The sequence below is a fragment of the Helianthus annuus genome, chromosome 16, assembly GCF_002127325.2.
Source record: "Helianthus annuus cultivar XRQ/B chromosome 16, HanXRQr2.0-SUNRISE, whole genome shotgun sequence".
NCBI classification, from domain to species: domain Eukaryota; kingdom Viridiplantae; phylum Streptophyta; class Magnoliopsida; order Asterales; family Asteraceae; genus Helianthus; species Helianthus annuus.
Window position 1 is genome coordinate 204,036,252 of NC_035448.2, and position 26,327 is coordinate 204,062,578.

The following is a 26,327-nucleotide window of genomic DNA, read 5'->3' on the forward strand; positions in this document are numbered from 1 at the left end:
CAGAAGTTTTTAACAGTTAATAGATAACAGTAGTTTGCTATTAACATAATGGAATTGCTGTTGAATAAACCTATTGACCATTAGTGTATATCAATTTTATAAGTCTGCACTAATTATTTTTTTACTCTCTGTCAATATTGGCTATGCATTGTTTTCTAAGAAACGACCCGTGTTTGCACACGGGTGTTACCGCTAGTTTTCTATAATAGGATGATATTCGTATCTCATCTCATTATTTATATTTCTTTAAATAATATTTATATCAAAGTATTTATTATAACATTAACATACATAGTAGAATTTAATTACAATTCATTCGGCACAAGTTCGTAACTTACAATAGAATTTAATTACCTAGTGACAGGGTGACTTGGGTTCTCCAATAGAGACTCAAGTTCAATCCCCACTTGTGTCACTTTGGTGGATAAGACAATGATAGATAAAGCCTAACCTCCTTGCAGAGGTGTCAGGCTCTATCCTGAGCCCACCCAGGTTTTCGTCCCACTGTGTGTTAAACCAGAGAGTTCTGCTCTTGTGGTGGCACAACGCCTGTCAAGTGTCAGCCGACGGTATGGTTTCTTGGGGGAACGCTCAAGCCAAACTTTGAAGCTAGGGTGGGCCCGATTAAGACAACATAATCTGGTCGGAGTAAGGTAACAGACTCTTAAATTTGAGGAGTACGGTAACCTAATCCAAGAAAATCGCCGTTTAAAAAAAGAAAAAAGTTAATCACATCATCATAATGTAATTTCTTGTATTTATTGGGGGGAAAATACGACCTAGTTTTGAGCTCTTTTATGTTGGCTAGTATACTATAATCCTAGTAGAAATAAATTAACAATATGTATTGTTTTCCGAGACAAGTAAATAAATAATTCCCAAAAGAGATTGTTATTTTCCAATAAACAAACGTTGTTACAAATTAGAATCTGATGGGAGATTTTGTTATTTTATACAGGCTAATATTATTATATCAAATTTAAGATCGTATCTCTCTATTAAATAAGTTTCACTTTACCCTCCAGTTTGACCTTAACCAAACGTGATTTGACTTCAACTTTTAACAAGTCTCATTTCAAATAACCTGCTCATAAATTACTGACAGTTTTACTGCTTAACGTGTAGTGTTTATTGGAGAAAATTATTTTCCTAGAAGGAAGTACATTTAAAGAACATATTACTTTGAATATAATCCATTTCAACATATTACTTTGAATTTGATAAATAAAACAATTACGTACTAAGGGGAGGCGGGGTGGGAACAAAAGTTCCCGTGAGGTATTTCTTCCACGCGTGAATGTTACAAACATACCACCGTCACTCAAACACTTTAACACGTGAAACTTGGATTCCGTGATAAAATTAACGCGTTATGGCTATTTCATGATAATTGGTTGTGAGGGGGTGTAAGGGTTTATTATTGGGTGTTGTGAGTGATGACCATTATCACTAAAAAAGGTTGTGAATAATAGAATAATGGTTGCTGACATAACGAAACTTGATTGGATGTTGTGAGTAATGAAATTTTTGCAAGTGATAATCACCCCCTCCCACAAATAGTCACACTTTCTTTCTTTAACTAATTTTATACAGTTGAAAAGAATTTTAAAGAGAAGAACGCGTCCCTACCATTTTTAATTCATTTATATAATATTTTTTTTCTTTAATCAATAAGACGTAGGTTGTATCTATTATACAAAAATACAAAAAATATATATATCAAACACCACTAGCAATGGATCTTTCCTAGCACCAACCACCACCCCCATCACCTTCTTCCTCCTCAAAAACCTAAATTATTCCACCCACACACCATTTTCACCACCACCACCACCACTTGAGGAGATGGGACTAACCCTAACAACCACCACCGTGTTCTTCCTCAGCTTCTTTTTCTCCGCCGCCGCAAAGTTCCATACCTTCTACCGTCCCTACCACACCTTCAACAAATCCTTGGAGGATAAAGCCAACTCCGAGCTAGCCTTCCAAAATGACGCCAGGGTGAGCCAAGACGCCCTACAAGTCACCCCAGACACCGGCAACAACATGGCCGTATACGACCTCCACAACCAATCCGGCCGGATCATGTTCAAACGACGTTTCAAACTTTGGGATGGCGATTCCACCTCCAACTCCACCGTAGCCTCTTTCAACACCTCCTTTCTCGTCAACATGTTCCCCGTCAACGGCACTCCCGGTGAAGGCTTAGCCTTCTTAATCGCCCCGACCATCGACATCCCCGAAAACAGCTACGGCCAGTACCTCGGCCTCACGAACCAAACTCTAGACAGTCAAACAACAAACGGCGTCGTAGCTATCGAACTCGACACCGTAAAACAAGCCTTTGATATTGATAACAACCACATAGGTCTCAACATCAACTCCATCAGATCTGTCGTTTCCAAATCGCTAACACCCTTAAACATCACTCTCGCCCCTCCAACGGCGTCGTTTCATAACATTTGGATACAGTACAACGGAACTGAAAAGGTGATACGTGTTTATATAGCAGACCAGCCGGAAAAAACCTCACCCACACCTCCCATGCCGAAAACACCCATCATAGAACATGAGTTAGATCTTAGAAAAACCGTTAATAAAGACTCCTACATCGGGTTTGCTGCATCAACAGGGGATTCAGTCGAGTTAAACTGCGTGTTACAATGGAACATAACAGTTGAATACATCCCGGGGCCGAAAAGCCCGTTACCGACGATCTTGATCGCCGTTGGGGTTCCGTTGGTGTTGGGGCTGGTGGGGTTAGCGGGTTATTTGGGTTACCGGTTGTATAAGAAGCGGTTGGTGGACCGGTCGCAGTCGAATATATTGAGCCGGTTGAGGACGCTGCCTGGAATGCCGAAGGAGTTTAGGTTTCGGGAGCTGAAGAAGGCGACGAATAATTTTGATGAGAAGAGGAAGCTTGGACAGGGTGGATACGGTGTCGTTTACCGGGGGGTTTTGCCGGAGGAAAATGTTGAGGTGGCTGTCAAGTGGTTTTCGCGGGAGAGTTTGAAAGGGGAAGATGATTTTTTGGCCGAGCTTACGATTATTAATCGGTTACGGCATAAACATCTTGTTCGATTACTCGGTGAGTATTCGAGTTTTAAAATTCCAGTTATTGTTATAGCAAAAGTTATTGTTAGGGTCTGGAGACGGTGGAATGTGGAAAGAGAGAGAGCGTCACTTACTATGCACAAATCGGGTTTAAAGTTAAACAACCCTAAACGGGTTTTGATCAACAAAAAGTCCAAACTGGTTTTGGTTTTGGCGTTTTTTGACCTGATTATGGGGCCGTTTTGATCGTTTTTTACTCGTCCGGGTTTAAACCAGTTTCAAATGAGAGGATTACAAACCGGCCCCAAGCTAACGATTTCCTCTCCGTATTCGTTTCAAACGGGTTTGGATTGGATATGCACCTCTAGCACGACTCAAAAATTTTTCTTTTCAATTAAAACTTTCAAATTTAGTAAAATCTAGCGATGAATCTGGTGGTTAATGGTTAAATCTATTAATCCAGGGTTAATCAAACAAACATGAAAAAGTATACCCTTTCACAAAAGGGAATAAGTGGTGGGGTAGAAATTAGAAAAAAAAAAAAAAAAAATTAAGTTTTGTTCTTTTTAAGGAATTTTTTATTTTTTTTCTCATAGACCAAAAGTTTGTAACATGATCTGAAGTTGGTGATAATGATTCTGATGTCAATAAAGTTAAAAAGAAAACTTGGGGCCACTTGTTTTCACATTAGCAGCCTGTAGATCATGATGATGATGATTTATTTAGCTGTGTTTTCTTGGACACATTAACCTGTTTTGTGTTTTGTTTTTTTTTTGGTTTTCAATTCTATTTTAGTATTCAAAATATTTTTTTTTTGAATGGCTAGTATTCAAAATAAATAATGGCTTGTTTTAGCACGGATGGTCTAGCTCGATCGGCTTTGACTTAAATCTGTTCGGTTTAGGTGTGTTGGCTGGACAGTGTGGTTTAAATAGTTCAATCTCGATCGGCTTTGACTTAAATCTGCTCGGTTTAGATGTGTTCGACTGTTAAACCATCAGAACCTAACCGAATAAGCTTCTAATTTGTTAAACGATCGATTTGCTTTGGTTTAAACAGTTTTAAAGGTTTAATAACATTAAGCAACTATTTATTCAACTATATTGTTATCTTATTTATCAATTATCAATTAATATTTGTCACAATATACTGATGATGTTTATTGATTGTATCATCAAACATCTATTTTAAATATTTGTTGAGTATACAGTTATTTTCTATTTCAGTTTTTAAATGGAAAAAAAGTTGTTGAGATCTAGGAAATTACATAGAAACCTCGTTAGTGTGCAAAAAAATCTAGCATTAAATTCTCCAGCTTGAGTTTGACCTGAAATGGTCAAATATATTATATATCGTTATCATTATATCTGACTTTTAGTTATGACTTACGAAATGAGATATGATTTCATTTTCATGCTTGCAAGCTTTGAACATTAATTTGATAGACAGCTTGCACGTTTTATATATTTTCCTCGTGACAAATTAAATTTAATGTATAAATTCTGATTCATTTTTTATACATACAATTCTAATTTAAAACAATTGTTTATATTTTTTGAAAAATAACATTATTGAAACGCTGCAGGATGGTGTCACAAGAACGGAAAGCTCCTGTTGGTGTACGAGTATATGCGAAAAGGTAGTCTCGACATGCACCTATTCACCGTAACCGGCGAACCGCTGAGCTGGGCCCTTCGTCGCAAGATTCTAGCCGGTGTCGGCTCCGCCTTACACTACCTCCACTACGAGTACGACCAAAAAGTCGTTCACCGTGACATCAAGGCAAGCAACATAATGCTTGATTCCGATTTCAACGCCCGGCTCGGTGACTTTGGTCTCGCACGTGCCATCGACAACGAGAAAACAAGTTATGCAGAGGCCGAAGGCGTGCTTGGAACCGTTGGTTACATAGCCCCAGAATGCTTCCACACCGGAAAAGCGACTCAACATTCCGATATTTATGCGTTTGGCGCGTTACTAATCGAGGTCGTTTCTGGTCAACGCCCCGGGACAAAAGTCAACGGTTTCCAGTTTATGGTTGACTACGTATGGTCGTTGTATCGGGAAGGTCGTATATTAGAAGCGGTCGATAAACGCCTTGCGGATGATTATGACACAGAGGAAGCCACGCGGTTCTTGATGTTAGGGCTAGCTTGCTCGCACCCGATAGCCAACGAGAGGCCGAAAACACACACCATTGTGCAAATGCTAGCGGGGTCCGTGGCCGTACCACAGGTCCCACCTTTCAAACCGGCTTTTGTGTGGCCCGCAATGATGCCGATTGATGATCTTTCCCAAGCTACCTCAATCGACACAACCCCACTTTCGATTAGTCAATACGAGACCGATTGGAGTCCATTGAGTCGGGAAAATTACTCGGGCTACACGGATCGATCTATGGTTTAGTTTCTTTTGGCTCGACTATAACCTTTGGGAGGGTGCATTCTTTATGGTTCGTTTTTGTTGTCATTTTACAATTTTTTTTTTTTTTTTTTTTTTTTTTTTTTTTTTTTTTTTTTTTTGTCTCGTGATGATGCAGGAGAAAATTTTCTGCTTGTTATAATATTTGAATCATGTGTTTCATAGTTTATAACACTAAATTTGTTTGTTTGTAGACTGGGGACAAGTGATACTTTGTGTATAAATTTTATGGCCTAAAAGCTTTTCTTTTTTACAATGTAGACTGGGGACAAGTGATACTTGTGTATAAATTTTATGGGTAAAAGCTTTTCTTTTTTACAACAAAAAAAAATGATGTCGTTTGCTTATTGATTTTCTTTATATTTATTTGGCTATAATCGGATCTTTATCGTTGGATACACCATAGTTTCCAACTGTCCGATCACTTGTGAAAACAACATATATCTTATCGGGTAAGGCTTAGAAACTGTTATTGTACGAGACGGTTCAATCGAATTAACTAATTAACTATATAATACCATAAAAATACAATTTTACCTCAAAAAGTAGTTCAATATTAATGCTACATGATTCGATAATAAAATATCATTTTTTTCAACAAACTCTTATTAAACAAAAGTCTTTAATAGGTTTATGATATTAGAGTCTTGAATGGATCAAGTTCTCAATCACTTGATGAAATTCACCATCATCACTATTTTAAACTCAACATTTTAATATGGGATTAACCAGTAGACCGGTTGAACCGGTATTACCGGATATACCTGTGGTTTGAATACTATATCAGAACCCTATTTATACTGGGCTCAATCGTATCGAAACAATAAATGTCAGCAAGTTCAACCGGTATTACCAGCCGATTCGTGCCGATATTTAAAACATTGGTAAAAACACCGTATGTTCACATATAACGTGTTAGAAAATATACGGTTTCCACATGTGAAGATAGCCCTTGGTTGCCTAAATTCAATGTTTTTAAATCCGGTTTTATACCGTACCGGATTTGGCAAAGAAACAGTTTAACCGGGTGTATCGGGTAGTTCAACCGGGTGTACCGGATAGTTTAACTGGTTCTACCGGACGGTTTATAACAAATACAACTGGCCGGTTTGAACTTGTTTTTAAAAGATTAGGCTAAATTAAGAAAATGCTAACGCGTAAAAAACTTTATCAAGCATATCCGATGGTAATAAATTATTTCTTTACATATTCGGTTTGAAACGTTATGGCTCTTTTAATGCGCCGTTACAAATTAATGTGCCAAAACCCATAAGACCATTATTGATGGTTAATGCCTTCTGAGGGGATTTTTTTGCCATATCAGTATCATAACGCTCTTTCAAAACATGTTTAACAGTTAATGCTCTTTAATGCTCATTCAGTCATTACTTTCCAATTTTTTCTCCTCATTATGCCTCTCCCTCTCCATGCCCCTATAAAGCCCACGGGGATGGTGTTGAGGGAGTTATCAAGCCACTTCACATCCATATAATGCCTATTTGAAGAAACACCAAGTTAATCCGTAGGTTAACTTGTGGGATTTGTCTCGTCCAAATAAGGTTAATCTTCTTTCTTTCTCGATTGGATACTGCTTGATCCTACAAAACAACACAACACCGTGAAGCTCATTACAATGAGGAGGATTAGGGGGTTCTCCTTGTAACCACCATCCGGCGTGAGAATAAGAACTTGTTTTGAGGATAATAAGTGTGTGTATTAAGTGAGAGAGCAAGAAAGCGATCCTTAAATCTGGGGATCTAGAGCCGAAGAGAATGACAAAGAAAGTGAGCTGATGGGCCTTGGGCACGACGTCAACATCAAGGAATATCCCGTTTGTCTCTTTCAACACAGCCGTTAGTGTCTGCGTGCAAATGAGAAGACGGCGCACGCTGATTGGATCCACGTGGCCTGTCAGTTGTCCTTGTTGTCGGGCCTGTCATCAGCAAATTAATGGAGATCATGGAGCAGCGGTGCTCGATGATTGGTGACAAGTTTCTGTCCTTTTGTACTTTTTATCTCTTACACGATCTTTCATCGTACAGCTCTACTGGACACAGCTTGACGTGCACCCATTAGGCGCATGCTATGACGTTCGTGCTAGTTGTACTATGCCTTGTTGGAGAACCACACACAAGTACTTCTTTCCATAGTTGCATGCAATGATAACACATAAATACATGATGCAAGTATGCAGTTAGTGAAAGATAACAACCTTTATTTTAATGATTTTTGGATTACGGACCCTTTGTATTAAGGAAAATGACTAACTCAAGATGGTCAAAGAGAAAATCAAGTCCATCACATTAATCAATCAAAACCGTTTGAGTGATTGTCTCCCACATTATAGCCTTGCATATATTTGCAATTAAATGTATTCCTTAAAATTAGCTTTCTCTTCTTGTATTTATATGTCTTATTGTAATAGAAAAAGTATGGTTGATCAATTTCTTATATGGTATCAGAGCAGTTATCTCCACCGAGAAGCTCTTGATACTGCAACCATCATTTCTTTAGTCAACACTCCTAAACAAGTCTACCATTAGCAATGACTTCTCCTCCATTCCCACTTCAACATCCCGACCCTTCTCTTCTTCCGTAGATTTGAAAATCTCCTTTCTTCTTTCTATATTCCAGTAATATCTCTTACCATCACAATATTACTCCTCTCCACCACACACGACCATAACCATCAGAATAGAATACCTAACGCTACCTTCACTCTCATTGTCGTCGTAACTGTCTGTTCTCCTCAAACTCCACCACCCTCTGTCACCTACAATCCATTTTCCAACCATATGTTTCTAAAAAAAAGGTTAAAAGAAAACATCGACCTATATCACCATTACACATGGTTACATCTTCAAACACAACTTCTCTGTCAATATCAGTTAGGTTTTGCAAAACTTATAATCCTATCACTGCCGCAACCATCATTCTATCTTCTATCTATTATTGCATTCACCCTATAAAAAAAACTACAAAATATATCTTCTTTTGCTACATCTACTTCATCTCCGTTTACATCTTCAACTTCATCAACTTCTTCTCTTTCTTAAATACCACACTCATCCGCTGTTAACCAAGATTGGACTTATCCTACGGTCGTCCATCTTGTGGGAGCATATTAAGGAAAATGACTAACTCAAGATGGTCAAAGAGAAAATCAAGTCCATCACATTAATCAGTCAAAACCGTTTGAGTGATTGTCTCCCACATTATAGCCTTGCATATATTTGCAATTAAATGTATTCCTTAGAGTTAGCTTTCTCTTCTTGTATTTATATGTCTTATTGTAATAGAAAAAGTATGGTTGATCAATTTCTTATACTTTGAAGATCAAGAAGCACACTTTCAGGTTTTTCAAGAGCCGGTTCACAGAAAACATATTGGCAAGGCCTAAATTTATCAGTAACGGTTTCAACACCTTACTTCTGATGAATTAGAGTCTAAATCAACCTTTTTTCACAACTGGAGATAAAAAAAACGCGGTATGGGAGTGTGGAGTGGATAAGGCCACGAGGCCTGATGGTTTCAACTTTGCTTTTATAAAGAAATATTGGAGTATTCTGGAAGGGGATTCATCAACTTGAAGGCTGAATTCTATAACACTGGTGTGATTAACCGTGGATGTTCTTCGTCATTTATTTCACTTGTTCCTAAATATAAAGATCTGCTTTCTTTGGAGGAATTTCGTCCTATTAGCCTAATTGGATGCATTAACAAAGTGATCTCGAAAGTGCTTGCCAACTGTTTAAAGTTAGTAATTGGAAGAGTGGTGTTCGAAATGCAAACCACATTTTTCTCCGGTTTCAATATTGCCGAGGGGCCTCTAATAGTCAACGAGGTCCTTTCTTGGCTCAGAAGACAGAAAACTCACGCATTCTTGTTAAAGGTCGACATTGAGAAGGCTTTCGATAATTTAAGTTGGGATTTTCTTGACTCAATGTTATCGTAGATGAATGTTCCATCACTTTGGATGAAATGGACTCATGGCATATTGTGATCTGCGTGTGCATCTGTTCTAGTAAATGGTTCGCCAACTTGGGAATTTCAATGCTCGAAAGGGATGAGGCAAGGTGACCTGCTCTCACCTTTCCTCTTTGTTATAGCAATGGAGGCGGTCACGGTCATAATTAACAAAGCGGTCTCGATGGTGTTTGTACACAGGATTAATCTCTTTCATGATGGTCCTTGTATCTCGCATCTCCTATATGCGGATGATGCTTTGCTACTCGGGCAATAGTCAAAACCAGCTTTAGCAAACATCATGAGATTGTTTAGATGCTTCCACTTGGCATCTAGTTTGAAGATAAACTACAACAAATCTAGTTTATATGCCACGTGTGTCGGTCAACGTGAATTAGAAGACATGGCATGCTATCTTGGATGCAAACCAAGTTTGTTCCCCTTTCAATACCGTGGTCTAAATGTAGGTGGAGATATGAATAAATCTAATAACTGGAAACCAGTCACTGAAACTTTTCAGTCAAGATTAGCCCTATGGAAAGCCACCAAACTTTCCATGGGAGGGAAGGTAAATTTGATCAAAGCATTACTCGATAGTCTTCTGATCCACTATTTTTCTGTGTACAAGTCTCCAAAAAAGGTTTTAAAACACCTTGAATCCACCAGAAGAATGTTTTTGGGGGTGGTAATTTGGAAAATATGAAGATTAATTGGGTAGCATGGAAAAGGGTAGTATCTCCTAAAGCTTCTGGGGTCTTGGGTTGGGGTCTTTACAAAATACAAAGATGGTTCTTCTGTCAAAATGGTGGTGGATGGAAAGAATTGAAAAAGATAGCCTTTGGTTCCAAGTGATTTCTTCAATCAATCATAGCCGCATAATCTGACACTATCTCCTGTTTAAAGCTTCAGCCTATGGAAAGTTGTGAACAATAGTCAAGATTGGCAAGGAACTAGGGACCTTAATGTAAATATGCCTCAATTAATTAAATGCTCGGTTGGTGAGGGTAACGACATATGGTTTTGGATAGATACTTGAGCTTCCCATGTTCCGTTTAAAACGCTATTTCTGGCTCTCTTTGGGTTAAAAGTAGTTAAGGACTGTTAAGTACATGATTGTTATTTGGATAGGGATGGCTCTATCTCTTGGCATTGGCGTTGGATCCATGAGCCGGATAGACCGAAGGAGACAAAGGAACTTGGTGACATTATGAAGATTCTCTCTCAGGTCTGTATTTCATCATGCTGAAGTTATTTGTTTTGACAAGATTATTCGTGTGCCTCTTCCATCTAGCGAAATCTTAAAAGTTCATGGAGAGAAATCTTCTAAAGGACTGTAACTCATGACTTGCACCCAAGCCAAGAGATACCTACGAAAGAAATATGTAGCCTTCTTGGCACATATCGTAGAGGAGAAAGGAAAAAAGTAAGAGTATTCAAGACATTCCCATTGTTCAGGACTTTCCAGAGGTGTTTACTACATCTAAGAGCTCCCTTTGATCCAATAATAGTTAAACTGTTAAGCAATCACTGTGAGTATACTCGATCCCTTTTTGTTTTAAACTTTGGGATGCAACATGTATTCTATTAAACTATAAAACTTGATACTTTTGAATCTAAACTCTATCCTATGTGTATGTGAAACTTGTGATTCTTGATTCTTTGTGCTATGTGAACGTTTAATCCAGAGTGTGTAGTTCCGCCTTAACAATAGTAGCGCTATAGGATGATGCACCTCCCCATTATTCTCGGGGGTATTGTTAGGAGGATTCTAATTTTCCTTGAGTCTTGGGAAAACACCAAAGCATTGGGACACTTGGGCTATCACTTGGACTGCGAACACTAGCATGGCTAAAACTATTTTGTTATCATTTACATCATGGATATGAGTCTTTTGAATCTATTATGCTATATACTTAAACTTGTATACTCGCTGATACATTTTGTACTGGCTTTATTTTAATACATGTTGCAGGCTGATAGGATGCTGAATCATGGGAATCAAGCTAGGACTGATGCTTAGAAACTCACCTAGTTTAATCTAGAATTTTGAACAGTGTTTGTGATGTATTCGAGACTACTGTTTGTGCTTGATGTTTTAGACTATGTTATCATGAAACTTAATTAATTACTATTGGAATCATTAGTGTTATGGAAACTCATGAGCAATCTGAACGCTTAGTGCCGCACCCCGATGTTTCCGCCATCGGTTGGGGTGTGACATCAAACCTCAAGAAGTGTCTAGCTGAAGAAAATCTTCATGTGCCTCTTGAAGGCTTGCAAATAAACGAGACATTACACTTTGTGCAAAAGCCAGTAGAAATCATGGATCGAGAGACCCAGAAACTTCGACGCAATCGCATTCCCATAGTCAAGGTTAGAAGGAAAGGCAAACGCGGCGCCGAGTTCACTTGGGAACAAAAGTGATATGAAAGCTAAATATCCGCAACTATTTATTACGTCTACTACTTAATTTCAGGACGAAATTCCCTAAAGTAGGGGAGACTGTAACAACCCAAACTTTTGGTTGTTCCTATTTCACCGTTATTTCACTTTTAAACGCTTGTACTCCGAGATTAGATTAAGCCAATGGGTTAAACTATATTCTAAAACGCATTTTACATCGGTTATTTATCGCAGTTATCGCATTTAAACGCTTATTACTTAACGCTTCTCACAACGCAAACTCGAAACGCGGATTTATTTATATTAATTGTGTTATTTGTGTGTTTAATTGTTATGTGTGTTATATGTGCTTGTTATTCTCTTAAAACGCTCAAACGCCCGCTCTCGCAACTCGATTTATCGTATCAAAATGCAACACAACGTAACACTTAATATCTCACTAAAATACCTTAAGTACCCGAACTAACTAACAAAACCAAACGCATTAAATTAGCATCCAACACGCGAAACAAGGATCTTGTACTCAAGACTGGCCCCTTCGAACGAAGCCAGCAGCTTCGTACGAAGGAACTGCCTTCGTACGAAGGCAGCTAGCTTCGAACCAAGGTGCCAACCTTCCTCTATAAATACTCACCTCACTTCTCCATTTCATTCATCGCTGCCATTTCATCTAAAACGATGCCGAATTGCTGTCCAACTGATTTCAAGTAAGATTTACAGATTTTACGTGATTACACAACGTTTTCCACTACGATTTTCCACAAGATTCACTTCGATTTCATCAAAACTCTATTTTCACCCAAACTTCCTCTTTTACACCTAAACTTCTTCTTTTTACACAAATCTTCATCTTTTTCATCAAATCTTCTTGTTTTACAACGGATCTACACTTAACCGAGTGTATTGGGCCTAGCTACGGCTTCCCAAGTGAGAAATATGTAGATTTCACACTCACCAAGTGTTAGATCTAAGTAAAAACCCTTTTAAACTCGATTTTTACACAAAACCGGACCAAAACCGACACATGTTTTGTTCGCTGGATAGTGGAACGAGGTGGTGTCGAAACCGTCATGAAAAGGACTCGAAAACACATCCGATTTAGACGAAAACACAGTTCCGGACGCTCAAACACGCTAAACAGAAGCTTGTGCGAAGCCAGACTGGCTTGTATGAAGCCATGGCTTCGTACGAAGGCAACCTTCTTACATACCAGTCCAGTTTTTCTCACACGCGACTTGAACCAAGACCTCTCCGACTCTAAGTTTTATCAGTAGCTTAAGGCTGGAGGGATGCACACTCGATTTCCCGAAGAAAAACGCGAAGAACACTCAATTTTGGAGAACGAAAGCATCACTTGTGCAAAGACTCCCTTCGTACGAAGGCACGCCTTCGTACGAAGGCACTGGCTTCGTACAAAGCCCTGTTTCCCACTCAACACTTCGATTTCGACCGTTTCAGCACTTTGGAAGACTTACGCATTCTGTCCCCGTACGCAGGCTGATCCAGCGCTCCCTTCAATCCATTCCAGGTCGTGTTTACTTGCTAGACACGCACAGTGAGTATACTCGAACCCTTTTTCGCTTAACGCACTTTTGGGTGTTACATACGTTCTCTATCAAAATACACAACACTTAAACGCTTTATAAACGCTAAGCGCACTCGCATGATATACGTGATTAGTTGAATACTTGTTGCTATGTTACACAGTGATGACTTGCCCTACCGCCCTTAGCAAGATAGTACTATAGTTTGGACTCAGCACCTGATTAGTCAGGGGTTGTTAAGGATCACATACTTTACTTCACGTGCTCACTACGGTGAACATGTGCCGCGCATACTCTACTCCCATTCATGTGGTTAGCTTGTATCAGTGTGATAGTTACTTGATTCACCATTTTACGTGTTACATGTTGGTTATGCGTAAACACTTTTACTACTATACTTATGCAAACTTGTGTACTCACATTTACATTATTGTATTGACTTTATTTTAACGTATATGACAGGCTGATGGTTTGTTTACTGCAAATGGATAGGAAGTCTAGAAACCCACAATAAAAATCTAAGTTGTCGGATTGGATTTTGTTTGAGAGATTTGAACTCTGTGATGACTTCTGATGAAATATTTGTTTAATAGTATGGGATATTGAACTTGTTAAATATTGTCATTAAAATTAGTAGTTATGGATTCTGTTGAGCAATCTGGTTCGCTTAGTGCCGCACTCCGATGATTCCGTCATTGGTTGAGGTTTGAAAAATATGAATAATAAAGTTAATAACTGGAAACCAGTCATTGAAACTTTTCAGTCAAGATTAGCCCTATGGAAAGCCACCAAACTTTCCATGGGAGGGAGGGTACCTTTGATCAAAGCACTACTCGATAGTCTTCCTATCCACTATTTTCTTTGTACGAGGCTTCAAAAAAGGTTTTAAAACACCTTGAATCCAAAATACAAAATACAAACATGGCTCTTCTGTCAAAATGGCGGTGGAAGGCAAGAATTGAAAAAGATGGCCTTTGGTTCCAAGTGATTTCTTCAACCAATCATAGCCGCATAATCTGGCACCATCTCCCCTTTAAAGCTTCAGCCTATGGAACGTGGTGAACAATAGTTAAGATTGGCAAGGAACTAGAGGACCTAATGTAAATCTGGCTCAGTTAATTAAAGGCTCGGTTGGTGAGGGTAACGACATACGGTTCTGGATAGATACTTGGGCTGCCCATGTCCCGTTTAAAACACTATTTCCGGCTCTCTTTGGGTTGGAAGTAGTTAAGGACTGTTAAGTACATGATTGTTATTTGGATAGGGATGGCTCTATCTCTTGGCATTGGCGTTGGATGCATGAGCCGATTAGACCGGAGGAGACAAAGGAACTCAGTGACATTGTGGAGATTCTCTCTTAGGTTCGTATTTCATGTTGCAAAGATCGTTGGATGTGGGCTGCGGATAAAGATGGTTATTTTTCTGTTAAATCGGTTAAGCATGCTCTCAATCATCTCCAGCTGATAAGTGGCTACCTATGAAGGTGAATCTCTTTGGATGGCGGACTGGGGGGGGGGGGGGATACAGTTGAAACAGTGGAGCATCTCTTAACGTCTTCTTATGTGGCTGCGAGAATTTGGCAATGGGTTGTCTCCTGGTGTAATATTCCAAACATCATTGCATTCTCCGTCAAGGACTTATTCGAATACCACAACCATATAAAAGTGACGAAAGAAAAAGATAAAGCGGTGCAAACAGGTTATCTTAACAGCATGTTGGCGAATATGGGGAGCAAGAAACAATCTTATTTTTTCGGCTAAGCCGTGTGTACTGGAGAAAACCATTGAAAAAATCCAGTCCACTTCATTCCTTTGGGTGAAAAACCGCGCAAAAAAGATGGAGCTTGAATGGGATAATTGGGTTAAATTCAAAATCTAATAGTGTACTTGAAATATTCCTGGTGTATTAGGTACTATGTTGTGGCATGTATTTTTTGGTTATGGCTTTGGTATCTTGCTAGGCCTGCAAAAAAAATTGGTGAAATGAAATTGATTATGCTGTTCAACAAAAAAAAAAAAAAAAAAAGTGAAAGATAACAAAGAGGAAAACAATACATAAAGCACACAATAATGAATCAAAATTACAGTTCCACCATAGTCAACAATTCTTAGTCAACACTGGTTCCATACATATATTCTAAATTTTGAATAGTCACTTGTACTACTTGATTATTACCACAAGTATTCATCAACATAGCTAATCAAATAACTAACTGGGGTCGTCACACAAAACGAGACCAAAAGGAGTGAAAGTTGACCCGATAAAGAGTTGACTTTGTTGGTCAGAAGTCAAACGACCCCATTGATGGAGGAAGTCCAGAAAGGTCTCGTTGGACTTTCTCACCCGAGTTTTGGCCGAAGGATTCAACCTCGTGCTTCCCGAGTTGTTGCACATCCTCGGGAGAAAGTATCTTGATATACCAGACGCTATTTACAAACGCCCTGCACCAACCATAAACGATTTAAATGAAGTATCTAGATACCTGTAGGCCTGTAAATGAACCGAACGAACATGAACATATAATCGAACACATTTTTTTGTTTAATATTTATATAAATATAACTACTTATGTATTTAAATTGAAACAGAACATAAACGAACGAACAAAAAGCAAATGTAAATAAACGAATATAAATGAACAAACATAAACTAACGTTCACGAGCATAAATAAACGAACAAAACGTGTGTTCATGTTCGTTTGTTTATTAAATAAACGAACATCCCACAGAACAAGTTCACGAACACATCATGAACGTTCGGTTCGTTTACAGGCCTAGATACCTGTCTATCGATACTGAAATGGTGTATTTAAGTCAAACTTACTCCCAAGGGTCGTCTCCAAGGAGAAGAACGTCATTCTCCCTGTCGACGAATACAAGCTGCCAGCCTGATCTTTGCGGGTCTTCAAGCAGACCCTCGATCCCAAACATCTGACCCAGTTCGCGTCTCAGCTCGTGGTAGCTGTTGAACCGGCTGATGTCTAACGACCTCCCAACACACCCTGATTTGTATACCTGCAACCAAACATAAACACTCTCATGCCAACTTTTAACCCTAGGTTGACTTTGGCATAACACAAAGTAGGGGTGAGCAGAAAACCGATACCGAAAAAAACCGAACAGTCAAAAAAATAACCGAAAAAAAGCGAACTGAAATTTACGGTTCGGTTACGGTTTTGCATTTTATAAAAACCGAACCGAACCAAATAACCTAAAAAATCATTTTTTTAATGTTTGTTATATAACTTTGGAGAAACATAAAAATAGATTAGAAAGTTAGGTTTATGTGAAAAATATCAGTTACAGAAGGTTAAATATATAAAAAATGAATGTAAACATCTAATAAAGATTCGTAAATCTTGGATTGTATTTTTTTATTTTTGAATCTTACGTAATTTGTTCCAAAAACCAAACCATTGCTATAACCGAAAAAACCGAACCGAACGGTTTTAAAAAGCCGAAAACCGAACATTTCGGTTTTACCATAAAACCAAACCGAATTGAACCATGCACGCCCCTAACACAATGATTGTACGTACCTTCACAAATGTTCGGTTATGGTTAGGCTGCAACAGCTCGGAAGACTCTTGCATGTAGCCACCAAACGAAGAAGGTATAGTGGACAGATCGGTCTCGATTGATGGAAGAAGAAGCCCAGATGAGTCGACATTGATACCGCTAAATATGCCGTGATTTTGGGCTTCCAAACTTGACGATTCTTGGTCAACTGATGGCGAAGTTGAAGCTGTGTTGACTTGTGATTGACCAAACTTCGCTACCCATGATTGCTGATTTGATTGATGCTCTGGAACCGCTAGTTGAGCGGTTCTCGAGAAACTCGACAGGTTGCTAGTCCCTTCTGAGCATAACGCGGAACCCAACATGTTCTGCATAGTAGGGGCAATATTGGAAGAAAACTTTGGGCTCGACTCCATGAAATCTGTCTTCGGAAACGATTGTTGTTGGCCTTGCATCGGGTAAGTCTCGGGGTATACACTTTGGTGTTGACCATGTTGTTGACTTTCTTGGTGCATTGACCGCGGGAAATTGTCCAGCGTTTGGGTTTGACTTTGACCATGAACAAACAGCTGTGGAGTTGACTGTGTGCCCGAATGGTGAAGCTGTTGAAGGGGTTGCTGAAACTGCAACAATTGTTGTTTCAAAGCGTCTGCAGTTCCGACACTCTGCATACCGGCTGCTAGATACTGCTGATTAAGATTACTTTGGAGAAATGACGGATCTACCCTTTGCTGCATCCATGGAAGCATGCTACTTGATTGAAAATTTAGAGAATGGAGCGCTTGCTCTGCCGTTTCACCTCTCAACCATGCCATTCCGTTAACCGTATCATCTCTGCTGTCTGCAACCATAAACCAAAAATCATAAAAACAAAAAAAAATGAAAATTTAAATTTTGAAAAAGAAGAGTAAAGTACACGGATGGTCCCTGTGGTTACCAAAATTTTGAATTTGGTCCCTAGCTTTCCAAACGTACATGGATGGTCCATGTGGTTAACCAAAATTTTGGATTTGGTCCTTAGCGTTCCAAAAGTACATGGATGGTCCTTGTGGTTTGCACGCTGTAACACATTTAGTCCCCAACCAACAAATCTAAAGGTTTTAGCATGTCCAAGTTAGGGACTAAACGCGTTACAAAGTGCAAACCACAGGGACCATCCATGTACTTTTGGAAAAAAAATGGGGGACTAAATGTGTTACAAAGTGCAAACCACAGGGACCATACGTGTGCTTTTGAAAAGCTAGGGACTAATTCCAAAATTTTGGTAAACCACAGGGACCATCAGCGTACTTTACTCGAAAAGAGTTTTTTATCACGATACCTTGATAAGATGAAGCTCCCGGATACCACGGTCGTTTTAACCGAATGGGAAACAAAGATGGGTACATAGGAAACGTTGTCAAAGGTTCAATTTCCCATAATGATACTCGCGGTTGTCTCTCACCTGCAGTCGACTCATCCCAACCAACCTACAAATATAAAAAAAATAATCATAAATATGAGATACATATATACACATTTATACGTAAGTGAATTACGATGGTTTACCTTAACAGAACGCCAATGAGAATTAGGCCAACGGGCAGGATCTAAATCGCCAATGCCAGTAATTGTGCCCATGTATCTAAATATAAAGATATACGATCATTGAACACTAATTCAAAATTTTAATCACTTATAACCAGCCATAAATACCTGCGTACGCTTGACTCTTCAGTTTCAAACAGCATACGGAAACGCATCCCGACTGAAACCCGTGTGTGATACACAGCTTTGACGTATTTTGAAAGGGGGATGACAAACTCAGATGGACTAGCCCTGAATGCAGTTAAATTTGTAAAAAAAAAAAAAAAAAAAGTGAAAAAATATAACATTACGAATTTCTATATATTTTAGTAGCTACCTTGGATTATAGAATATTGTGAAACAACTATTAGTAGCGGCTGCATGAGCCGCAGCGGCAAGAAGGCCGATATGCATACTATCACTTGATAAAACAGATGATGGCATCACGGTTTGTGGACGATTCGCACGCCGGATTCCCAAAAGGAGCTGATTTTTCTCGTTCCTAATTATGATTACAAACAATATTAACTACAAAAACAATCTAAATCTTTGAATATAATGTTTTAAGAAGTTGCATGATATATGCAAACTATAAGTAAACGGGTCAAAAGTGCCACCACTAGAACTAGCAAATTACATGTGAATTTGCAATATTTAGTTGAAAAATTACCAAATAAATAGAACGGAATCTCCTGCAACGAGTCTTTTAGCACTAACAAACACGCTCCACCCGGTAGTAAGAAGATGGCGTTTGGGCTGCCCTGCATGTGAAGGAGAAAACATGTAACATCACCTCAAGAATATCAAATCTTTATATATTCGGTAATATTTTTTTATTATAAAATTCAACTTTCATTAAACGTTAGGAAAATTACATAAGAATGACAGGTAATGGGCAACAAGCTGCGCCGCAACCCCCTTTTGAATATCAAATCCAATTCTACCGAAAATAAAAAATATTGCTCGTATACATAATTTTACATATTATACAATTACTAAAGAGAGCTACCAAGAAAACAACAAAGTTCCATTTTTTAACTAATTCGTGTTCGCATATCCGCTTTCAAAACACATATCCAAACACCCCCTTAGTAATTTAACAAACTAAGGAGGTATGATCTTACCTCGAAAAATATGCCTAAACTTCCATTCAACATCGTGAAGATCCCTTGCAATAAGTTCTTGTGCAGGTGGCTGCTGAGAGAAATCCTGAAAAGATCAAACATAAAAGATAATGTTTGATTAGTGATGTAAGAATCGGTAGGCGCTAGTCGGTTGGTGAGGTACCGACTAGCGGTCATGGTTGTAAAAATCCCGACTAGTCTTCGATTAGTCGCCGATTAATCACTAATCGGAGGAGGTTCACCGATTAATCGCTAGGCGGTTAATGGCGGTCCTATTCTGGCCAAATTTTGTCTAGACGTCGGCCAAATTTCAACCAAACCTTATAAATTCCTTCCAATTACTTAAAAATGGGTTAACGAGGAGTTAAAACATGTCTACTTTAGAAAACTACATATAAAAATATGTGTGTGTGTATAACTAAAATTTACACAAAAAATCTCGATCCGATTAATCGCTGGTCGGTACCACACTGCCCGACTAGCGCCTAGCGATTCTTACAACACTGCTAGCGGTTAATCAGGATTAATTAAATTGGGATTTTTATATGTAATTTTTAGTTTCATATACACACACATTTTTATATGTAAGTTTTTGAAGTAGGCATGTTTTAACCCCTCGTGACCCATTTCATAAGCAATTGGAGGTAGCTTATAAAGGTTTGGTCGAAATTTGGCTAGAACTGGCCAGAAATTGGCCGGAAGAGGACCAACGTTGACCACAAGCGATTAATCAGCCATTACTCGGTGAACCTCCAATTAGTGATTAATCGGCGACTAATCAAAGCCTAGGCGGAATTTTTACAACAACCCGTCTAAGTAGAGGTGGCAATTTCAACCCATTTACTTACAAATGGGTAGATAGATTGAGCTTCGGTCCGAACAGGTCGAAATGATTATTAGCTAAAAGTAGAACGGCCCAAACGGGTTAGAGTTTGCCAGAAGTTAATTATTAATGTAAACTACTAGATTATTTTATTCAAAATTTGATATATTAGTCTTTTTAATCATAACTAAAGCCTTCATTATTTTCATTTACTTAAAAATAGGCTATGCAGTTAAAGCGGTCCAAAATCGAATAGCGGTCAAGGTCCGCTATATGATATATAGGTTATAGCGGTGGTATAGTGGTGATATAGCGGTAATTTTTTTACCATGCATAATTTATGTATTTTTATATATATATAAATATATCTTTGAAAAATATTAATAGTAATATCAAAATTCATAGTAATATCATTCCATTATCAAAAACCTGTTGCAAATCAAATACTAATAGTAACTTTGAAGTATTTAATTTAAGAATTAACACAATCAAACACCGTTACTGCTATAACCGCTATAGGCCACCGTTATAGCATCGCTATAGTACCGCTATAGCTATAGCGGTATTTAGCGCCGCTAATAGCGGAACCGCTACAGTCCACCGCTATTTGGACCGCTACACACCCTGAGGTCCGCTAACCGCTATAGCACCGCTATTGACTGCTTAGAAAATAGGTTAATTTGGGTTGAGTTTTAGTTCAAATAGGTCGAACAACTAGAAAAAATATAAATTAGCTAAAAGTGGAACGGGTCAAACGGGTTAACTTCGCCAAAAGTTTATTTATAATGTATGCTACCTAAATCGTATAATTCAAAGATTGAATTATCGTTGTTTTTTCTAATCACAACTAAAACCTTCGTTATTCTAATTTACTTACAAATGGGTCGATTTGGGTTGAGTTTAAATTCATACAGGCCGCACAAACCGGAAATGTCTTGCAGAGTTTAAAAGTGGAACGGGTCAAATGGTTAAAGTTTTACCAGTGGAGGAAAAACTTTCTCCGCAGCACGTCGAGGAACAGAGAAGCCGCCGTGCGTACTTGTGTCACTTGCGGTTAATGTCTTGCAGAAGTAGTTTGTTGGTTGTCTACTTGGAATACCCAACTCGACCGGAAGAAATGTATCCTTCTGCTCTTGCTGATAAGTTATTACACAAAAATAAACTTTAAGATTTTGAAATCCTCCTAATATACTACTAAACAAATCCATATTCCAACTTTGACTAAATGATTACCGGGGTCAATGGCTGTAATGTCATTTGTGCATACACTTCATCCGTTTCAACATCTGCCTGAAATAGCAAATATATATTAGAGGGTGTTTGGGGTTGAGTTTTGAAGGAGATTTTTAGATTATTGAGTTTTGAAATCGTAAATAATCAGTTTTGAGTGTTCGGGTGAAAAAATTAAAAAATTGATTATTTTCGTTTAGAAAGTTACAAAACGCAGTTTTCCAAAAGCAGCTCCCCCCCCCCCCCCTTACTGCAACAAAACGCAGTTTTCCAAAAATTGATTATTTGCGTTTAGAAAAGGATTTTCACTTGTTTATTTTTTTAAATATATATATTTGGCAAACACTCAAATAGTTGATTATCTGATTATTGTGATATCAAGCAACATAATCGAATCCAAACACCATCTTTCAACATCACGTTTTGTTACAGTTAATTATCTGATTCTGATTATTCAAAACGCATAGGGGGTGTTTGGGGTTGAGTTTTGAAAATAGATTATGCGTTTTAAATAATTAGAATCAGATAATTAGCTGTAACAAAACGTGCTGCAGAAAGATAGTGTTTGGATTTGATTATGTTGTTTGATATCACAATAATCAGATAATCAACATTGTTTGGATTTGATTATGTTGTTTGATATCACAATAATCAGATAATCAACTATTTGAGTGTTTGGCAAGTATATATATTTTAAAAAAATAAATAAGTGAAAACGTAAAAAATCAGTTTTTGGATTATCACGTTTTCCTGCAGCAAGGGGTGACCTACTTATGGATTATCACGTTTTGAACTCTACAAAACGTAAAAAATCACTTTTTATTAATTTTTTACCAAACACTCAGAATAGATTTTTTGCGATTTCAAAACACAATAATCAAATAATCAGGTTGAAAACGCAATCCCAAACACCCCCTTATAGTTACACACTCGATTAAAAAAAAACGTACATGCATTGTGACATTATGAAGTTGGCAAATCAATTGTGGAGGCAAACTCGGATAATTCGGAATGTGGGCATCAATTTCTTTATTCGTAGTCGCCGCAACCTGGTTCGTTCACATTTTTCAAACCATCAAAAACAAACTACAACATACATACATACCCAAAGGTTGTGATCAAAATAAAATAGCAAAAAGGACCTACCTGCTCGCTATGACCCTGTGGGAAATAGATCACACGACCACCTACAGTCGGAAGCGACACAAGAGGGCCTGCGCAAGCATGCCATAGCTCCGAATTCAAGCATTTCTTTTCTCCTTTCACAAACAAACAACAATCAATCAAGAACAATACGAAGTAAACAACATACAGTAATCAACTTAAAGTCAAAAACATACCTTCTTGAAGCTGCTGACCAGACCCAGAAGTTGAAAGCTTCATATTTTATTACAGAAAAACTGAACTTACCAAAACCTCAAGAAAGCCCTAACCCAGTTCAGAAAACCACTCCATGAAGTGAATGAAACTATAACTGTGGAGTAGAAGAGAGCTGTGAAGAAGAAAAAGAAAGGGGAAAGTGACGCATGGGGGAGATATATAAGGGATCGGAGCGAGCGGAGGAAGAAGAGCAGGGGGATCGGAGCCGTACCTGGAGATGAAGACCGTTGATTTGATTATAGAGATGACAGAAGGGCATGTGCCACCATCCTTCAGTGGTCGTTGTCAGAGTACGGACCTTCGGATTATAATATTATTATTACTATTATTCCTATTTTCCACACTTTGAAATATAATCATGCACTTTTAAATCACGCGACTACTCTTCTCACTTCTCACACCCCTATTTTTCCATTTTCATATTCTCAGGGTGTCCGGGGCGCTTTGCGGGGAGGGGTGCGGGATGTCAAGTCTCCGAGCAGGAATACCACCCTCATCAAATCGGGAAAGCTAAGCGGTGAGTGGAAGCGGTTTGTACTCACCGATTGAGAGAGAGGAGAGAGAAAGGAGGTGATTGGTTGTTAATGTGGGTCCACCCTTTTTCCACCAATCATATTTTTTTTCTTTTTTTTATAAAAAAATAATTGTGTGAGTGGAGTGATGCCAACGTTTGATTGCAAAATAGGAACTTAAGATGGGAGTTGACGTGGCGCGTGCTGATTGGGTGTGTGTAAGAGAGGTCACTCCCCTAAGAGAGGAGTGCCCCTCTCACCCTTAGGTGTATACGGATTATATAACTTTATAGAGTCCCGTATAAAATGTTGTTTCTGTGAAATAGATGTACTTAAATGTTTTTTTTTTATGTTTTACATGTATACAGGTCGTATAAATTATGCAAGCCGTATACAATTCTATACAAGCAATGTAATGTTATACGTAATGAGTTTTTTTTTTTGTGGGGTTTTATCACGATGGAATGGGCCTCATTAGGGACAGATGATCCTCTGGATACGGAAAGGGTTCGTGGTTATGCTTAGCTTTGTCAACCCTTAGATTCAAAAAACGTGACCTCTTTCTGTATGCCCCGATCAGTTGGAACTCGCAACCGGTTTTCCTGCTCCTGTTACGTCTGATCGTGGCTGTTGACTTGTGCTGGCCGCACAATCGCACGTAAGCCATATTTTTAACGGCTGGCCGCTTGGGGGTTTCTCGTATATCGTGCGTTTGGTGACTATGGCGTACCCATTTTGACGTTCGACTTATCTACACTACTCCACCAATTCATCCATGCTATCGAATTTCTAACGAAACACTTATATGGTTGTTCGATCGGACGGCTATCCGATCGGACGGTTGTCCGTTCAGACTTCCAAGATTGATAGCTCATCGATGTTGCAAAAATTCTGAGTTTGAAATTTAATGGTGACGTCTCGGTGCAGACTGAGGCAACAGTTACTTGTCATTTCACAGACATTCTGATCGGTCGGGAATCACCCCAGTCCAACCCGTTTGTCTGTTGGTGACGGTTTTAAGCCGGAATCCATCCCGTGATCGTCTTAATCAGTGAGCAACCCGTTCCTAAACCAACTATAGACCACCGATCGAGTCTACAGTCCGTTCCGGCACGTTTATCACCGAATTAAATCAGAAATTGAAGAAAGAAATGAAGAAACTCAAGTTTTAGTATGAAAACCCTTAGATTTAGTTTAGATTTAAGGTAAATACGTATGAAATACCTTAGATCCGGGCTAAATCTTGCTTAGAATGACATCACATGACAGTTGTACAAACCACCATGATGACATCACCCTCAAGAACTCAGATCTAAAAGATTTCACGGTGAAAAGTGTGATTTCAAGTGAGAATTACGTAGAGAATGATGTGTAGAGTAAGAAAGTACAAGAATCTAGCTTGAAACGTACCGAAATTGATGAGAAAATGAAGAAAAGCCGTGTGCGTGTGTTCTTGGTTGAGCAGAGCTGTCACATCACTTAGAATGGTGATGTGACAGCTTATTTATAGGTGAAGGAGGAGAAGAGAAGGGGTGGTTCGGCTTGGGTGGTCATCCGATCGGATGACCACTCTGGCCAATCCATCCTTCCGCGTTCCCAATTCTGATTTGTTTTACGCGTTAGGTTAGGCGTTGCGTTATGTAGGGTAATAGAATAACTAGATTAGAGCATATACATCAAGAGTTTTGATTAATAGATTCCGCCAGTGACAAGGCTCCAGTCTCTCGTTCAACCAAGAATCAAGTTTCACGAGTCTAAGGAGTCAAGCACCAAATAGATTTAGGCATTCCAAACATAGCTTTAGACATTCCAAGCATATAGTTATAGGCATTCCCAAGATATAGACATTCCATACGTAGATTTAGGCATTCCATTATAGGTTTAGACTTTTCAAGCACATAGAGTTAGACATTCCAAGTATATAGAAAATCCGAATAGGCATTTTAATCATATAGAATTAGACAATCCCACACATAGACATTTCTCGTTTAGGCATTCCAACATTAGGCATTCCAGATAGGCATTTAATCATATAGAATTAGACATTTCCAACATAGAATTAGGCATTCTAGATAGACATTCAAGCATTGATTTAGACATTCAATCATATAGAATTAGGCATTCCCAACATAGTCTTAGACATTTCAAGAAATACACAATCCACATAGACTAGGGGCTAATTAGAGACCAAAGTTAGATTTCAGGGATTAGTTATGACAAGTTCCTAAAGTTCAGGGACGCTAGGCGTTACAGTCTCCCCTCCTTTAGGAGATTTCGTCCCCGAAATCTTAGAAGACTGTTCAAAGAGATGCGGGTACTTGGCCTTCATATCACTTTTCAACTCCCTAGTGAATTCAACACCACGCTTTCCTTCCCATCGAACCTTGACAATGGGAATTTTGCTGCGCCTCAGACGCTTGACAGCTTGATCCATGATCTCGACTGGTTTCTCCACAAATTGAACAGCTTCATTTATTTGCAAGTCTTCCAGAGGAACTTGCAGTTCCTCATCGGCTAGACATTTCCGTAGGTTGGATACGTGGAAAACTGGATACACGTTGTTTAGTTCCTGAGGCAAATCGAGTTTGTACGCTACCTTGCCAATCCTCTCAAGTATCACGAAAGGACCCACATAGCGAGGAGCGAGCTTTCCCTTTTTTACCAAAATGAACTACTCCCTTCTAGGGAGATACCTTGAGAAGAACTCGGTCTCCAGCAGCAAATTCCAGAGGCTTGCGCCTTATATCAGCATAGCTCTTTTGTCTGCTTCTAGCCTTGATCAAGT

General features: G+C 38.7%; 2 protein-coding genes across 5 annotated transcripts; one reads left to right on the forward strand and one right to left on the reverse strand.

The window, feature by feature from the left end:
• The first annotated feature begins 1,703 nt into the window (after window positions 1-1,703).
• On the forward strand, window positions 1,704-5,731 carry LOC110915652 (probable L-type lectin-domain containing receptor kinase S.5). Of its 2 annotated transcripts, none has more exons than XM_022160381.2 (3): window positions 1,704-3,088; window positions 4,640-5,544; window positions 5,577-5,731. In XM_022160381.2, exons 1-2 carry the CDS (start codon window positions 1,846-1,848, stop codon window positions 5,458-5,460), a joined length of 2,064 nt encoding a protein of 687 aa, XP_022016073.1. In that variant the 5' UTR covers window positions 1,704-1,845; the 3' UTR covers window positions 5,461-5,544; window positions 5,577-5,731. The 2 variants fall into 2 exon arrangements, with proteins under 2 accessions (XP_022016073.1, XP_035841008.1); XM_035985115.1 differs by having other exon boundaries at window positions 4,640-5,531; window positions 5,564-5,731.
• A 9,690-nt stretch (window positions 5,732-15,421) lies between these two features.
• On the reverse strand, window positions 15,422-23,374 carry LOC110915653 (auxin response factor 8). 3 transcript variants are annotated; one of them, XM_022160382.2, is made up of 15 exons: window positions 23,242-23,374; window positions 22,991-23,142; window positions 22,797-22,909; window positions 22,601-22,699; window positions 21,654-21,710; window positions 21,401-21,556; window positions 19,598-19,682; window positions 19,144-19,234; window positions 18,811-18,975; window positions 18,603-18,725; window positions 18,456-18,531; window positions 18,229-18,376; window positions 16,928-17,748; window positions 16,213-16,403; window positions 15,422-15,829 (listed from the first exon to the last, which is right to left on the reverse strand). In XM_022160382.2, the coding sequence occupies exons 2-15, from the start codon at window positions 23,031-23,033 to the stop codon at window positions 15,670-15,672; spliced, it is 2,328 nt and encodes a 775-aa protein (XP_022016074.1). In that variant the 5' UTR covers window positions 23,034-23,142; window positions 23,242-23,374; the 3' UTR covers window positions 15,422-15,669. The 3 variants fall into 3 exon arrangements, with proteins under 3 accessions (XP_022016074.1, XP_035841010.1, XP_035841009.1); XM_035985117.1 differs by lacking the exon at window positions 23,242-23,374 and having other exon boundaries at window positions 22,797-22,901; window positions 22,991-23,233; XM_035985116.1 differs by lacking the exon at window positions 23,242-23,374 and having other exon boundaries at window positions 22,991-23,233.
• Window positions 23,375-26,327: the final 2,953 nt, after the last annotated feature.

Excerpts from the sequence above, each read along its gene's own strand:
- LOC110915652 (XM_022160381.2), top strand. The coding sequence starts at position 1,846 with ATGGGACTAACCCTAACAACCACCACCGTGTTCTTCCTCAGCTTCTTT. Across the intron at positions 3,089-4,639 it reads ACATCTTGTTCGATTACTCG|GATGGTGTCACAAGAACGGA; the intron begins GTGAGTATTCGA and ends GAAACGCTGCAG.
- LOC110915653 (XM_022160382.2), bottom strand. The coding sequence starts at position 23,033 with ATGAAGCTTTCAACTTCTGGGTCTGGTCAGCAGCTTCAAGAAG. Across the intron at positions 22,910-22,990 it reads TGGTCAGCAGCTTCAAGAAG|GAGAAAAGAAATGCTTGAAT; the intron begins GTATGTTTTTGA and ends TGTTTGTGAAAG. Across the intron at positions 15,830-16,212 it reads CTTGGAGACGACCCTTGGGA|GGCGTTTGTAAATAGCGTCT; the intron begins GTAAGTTTGACT and ends TGGTTGGTGCAG.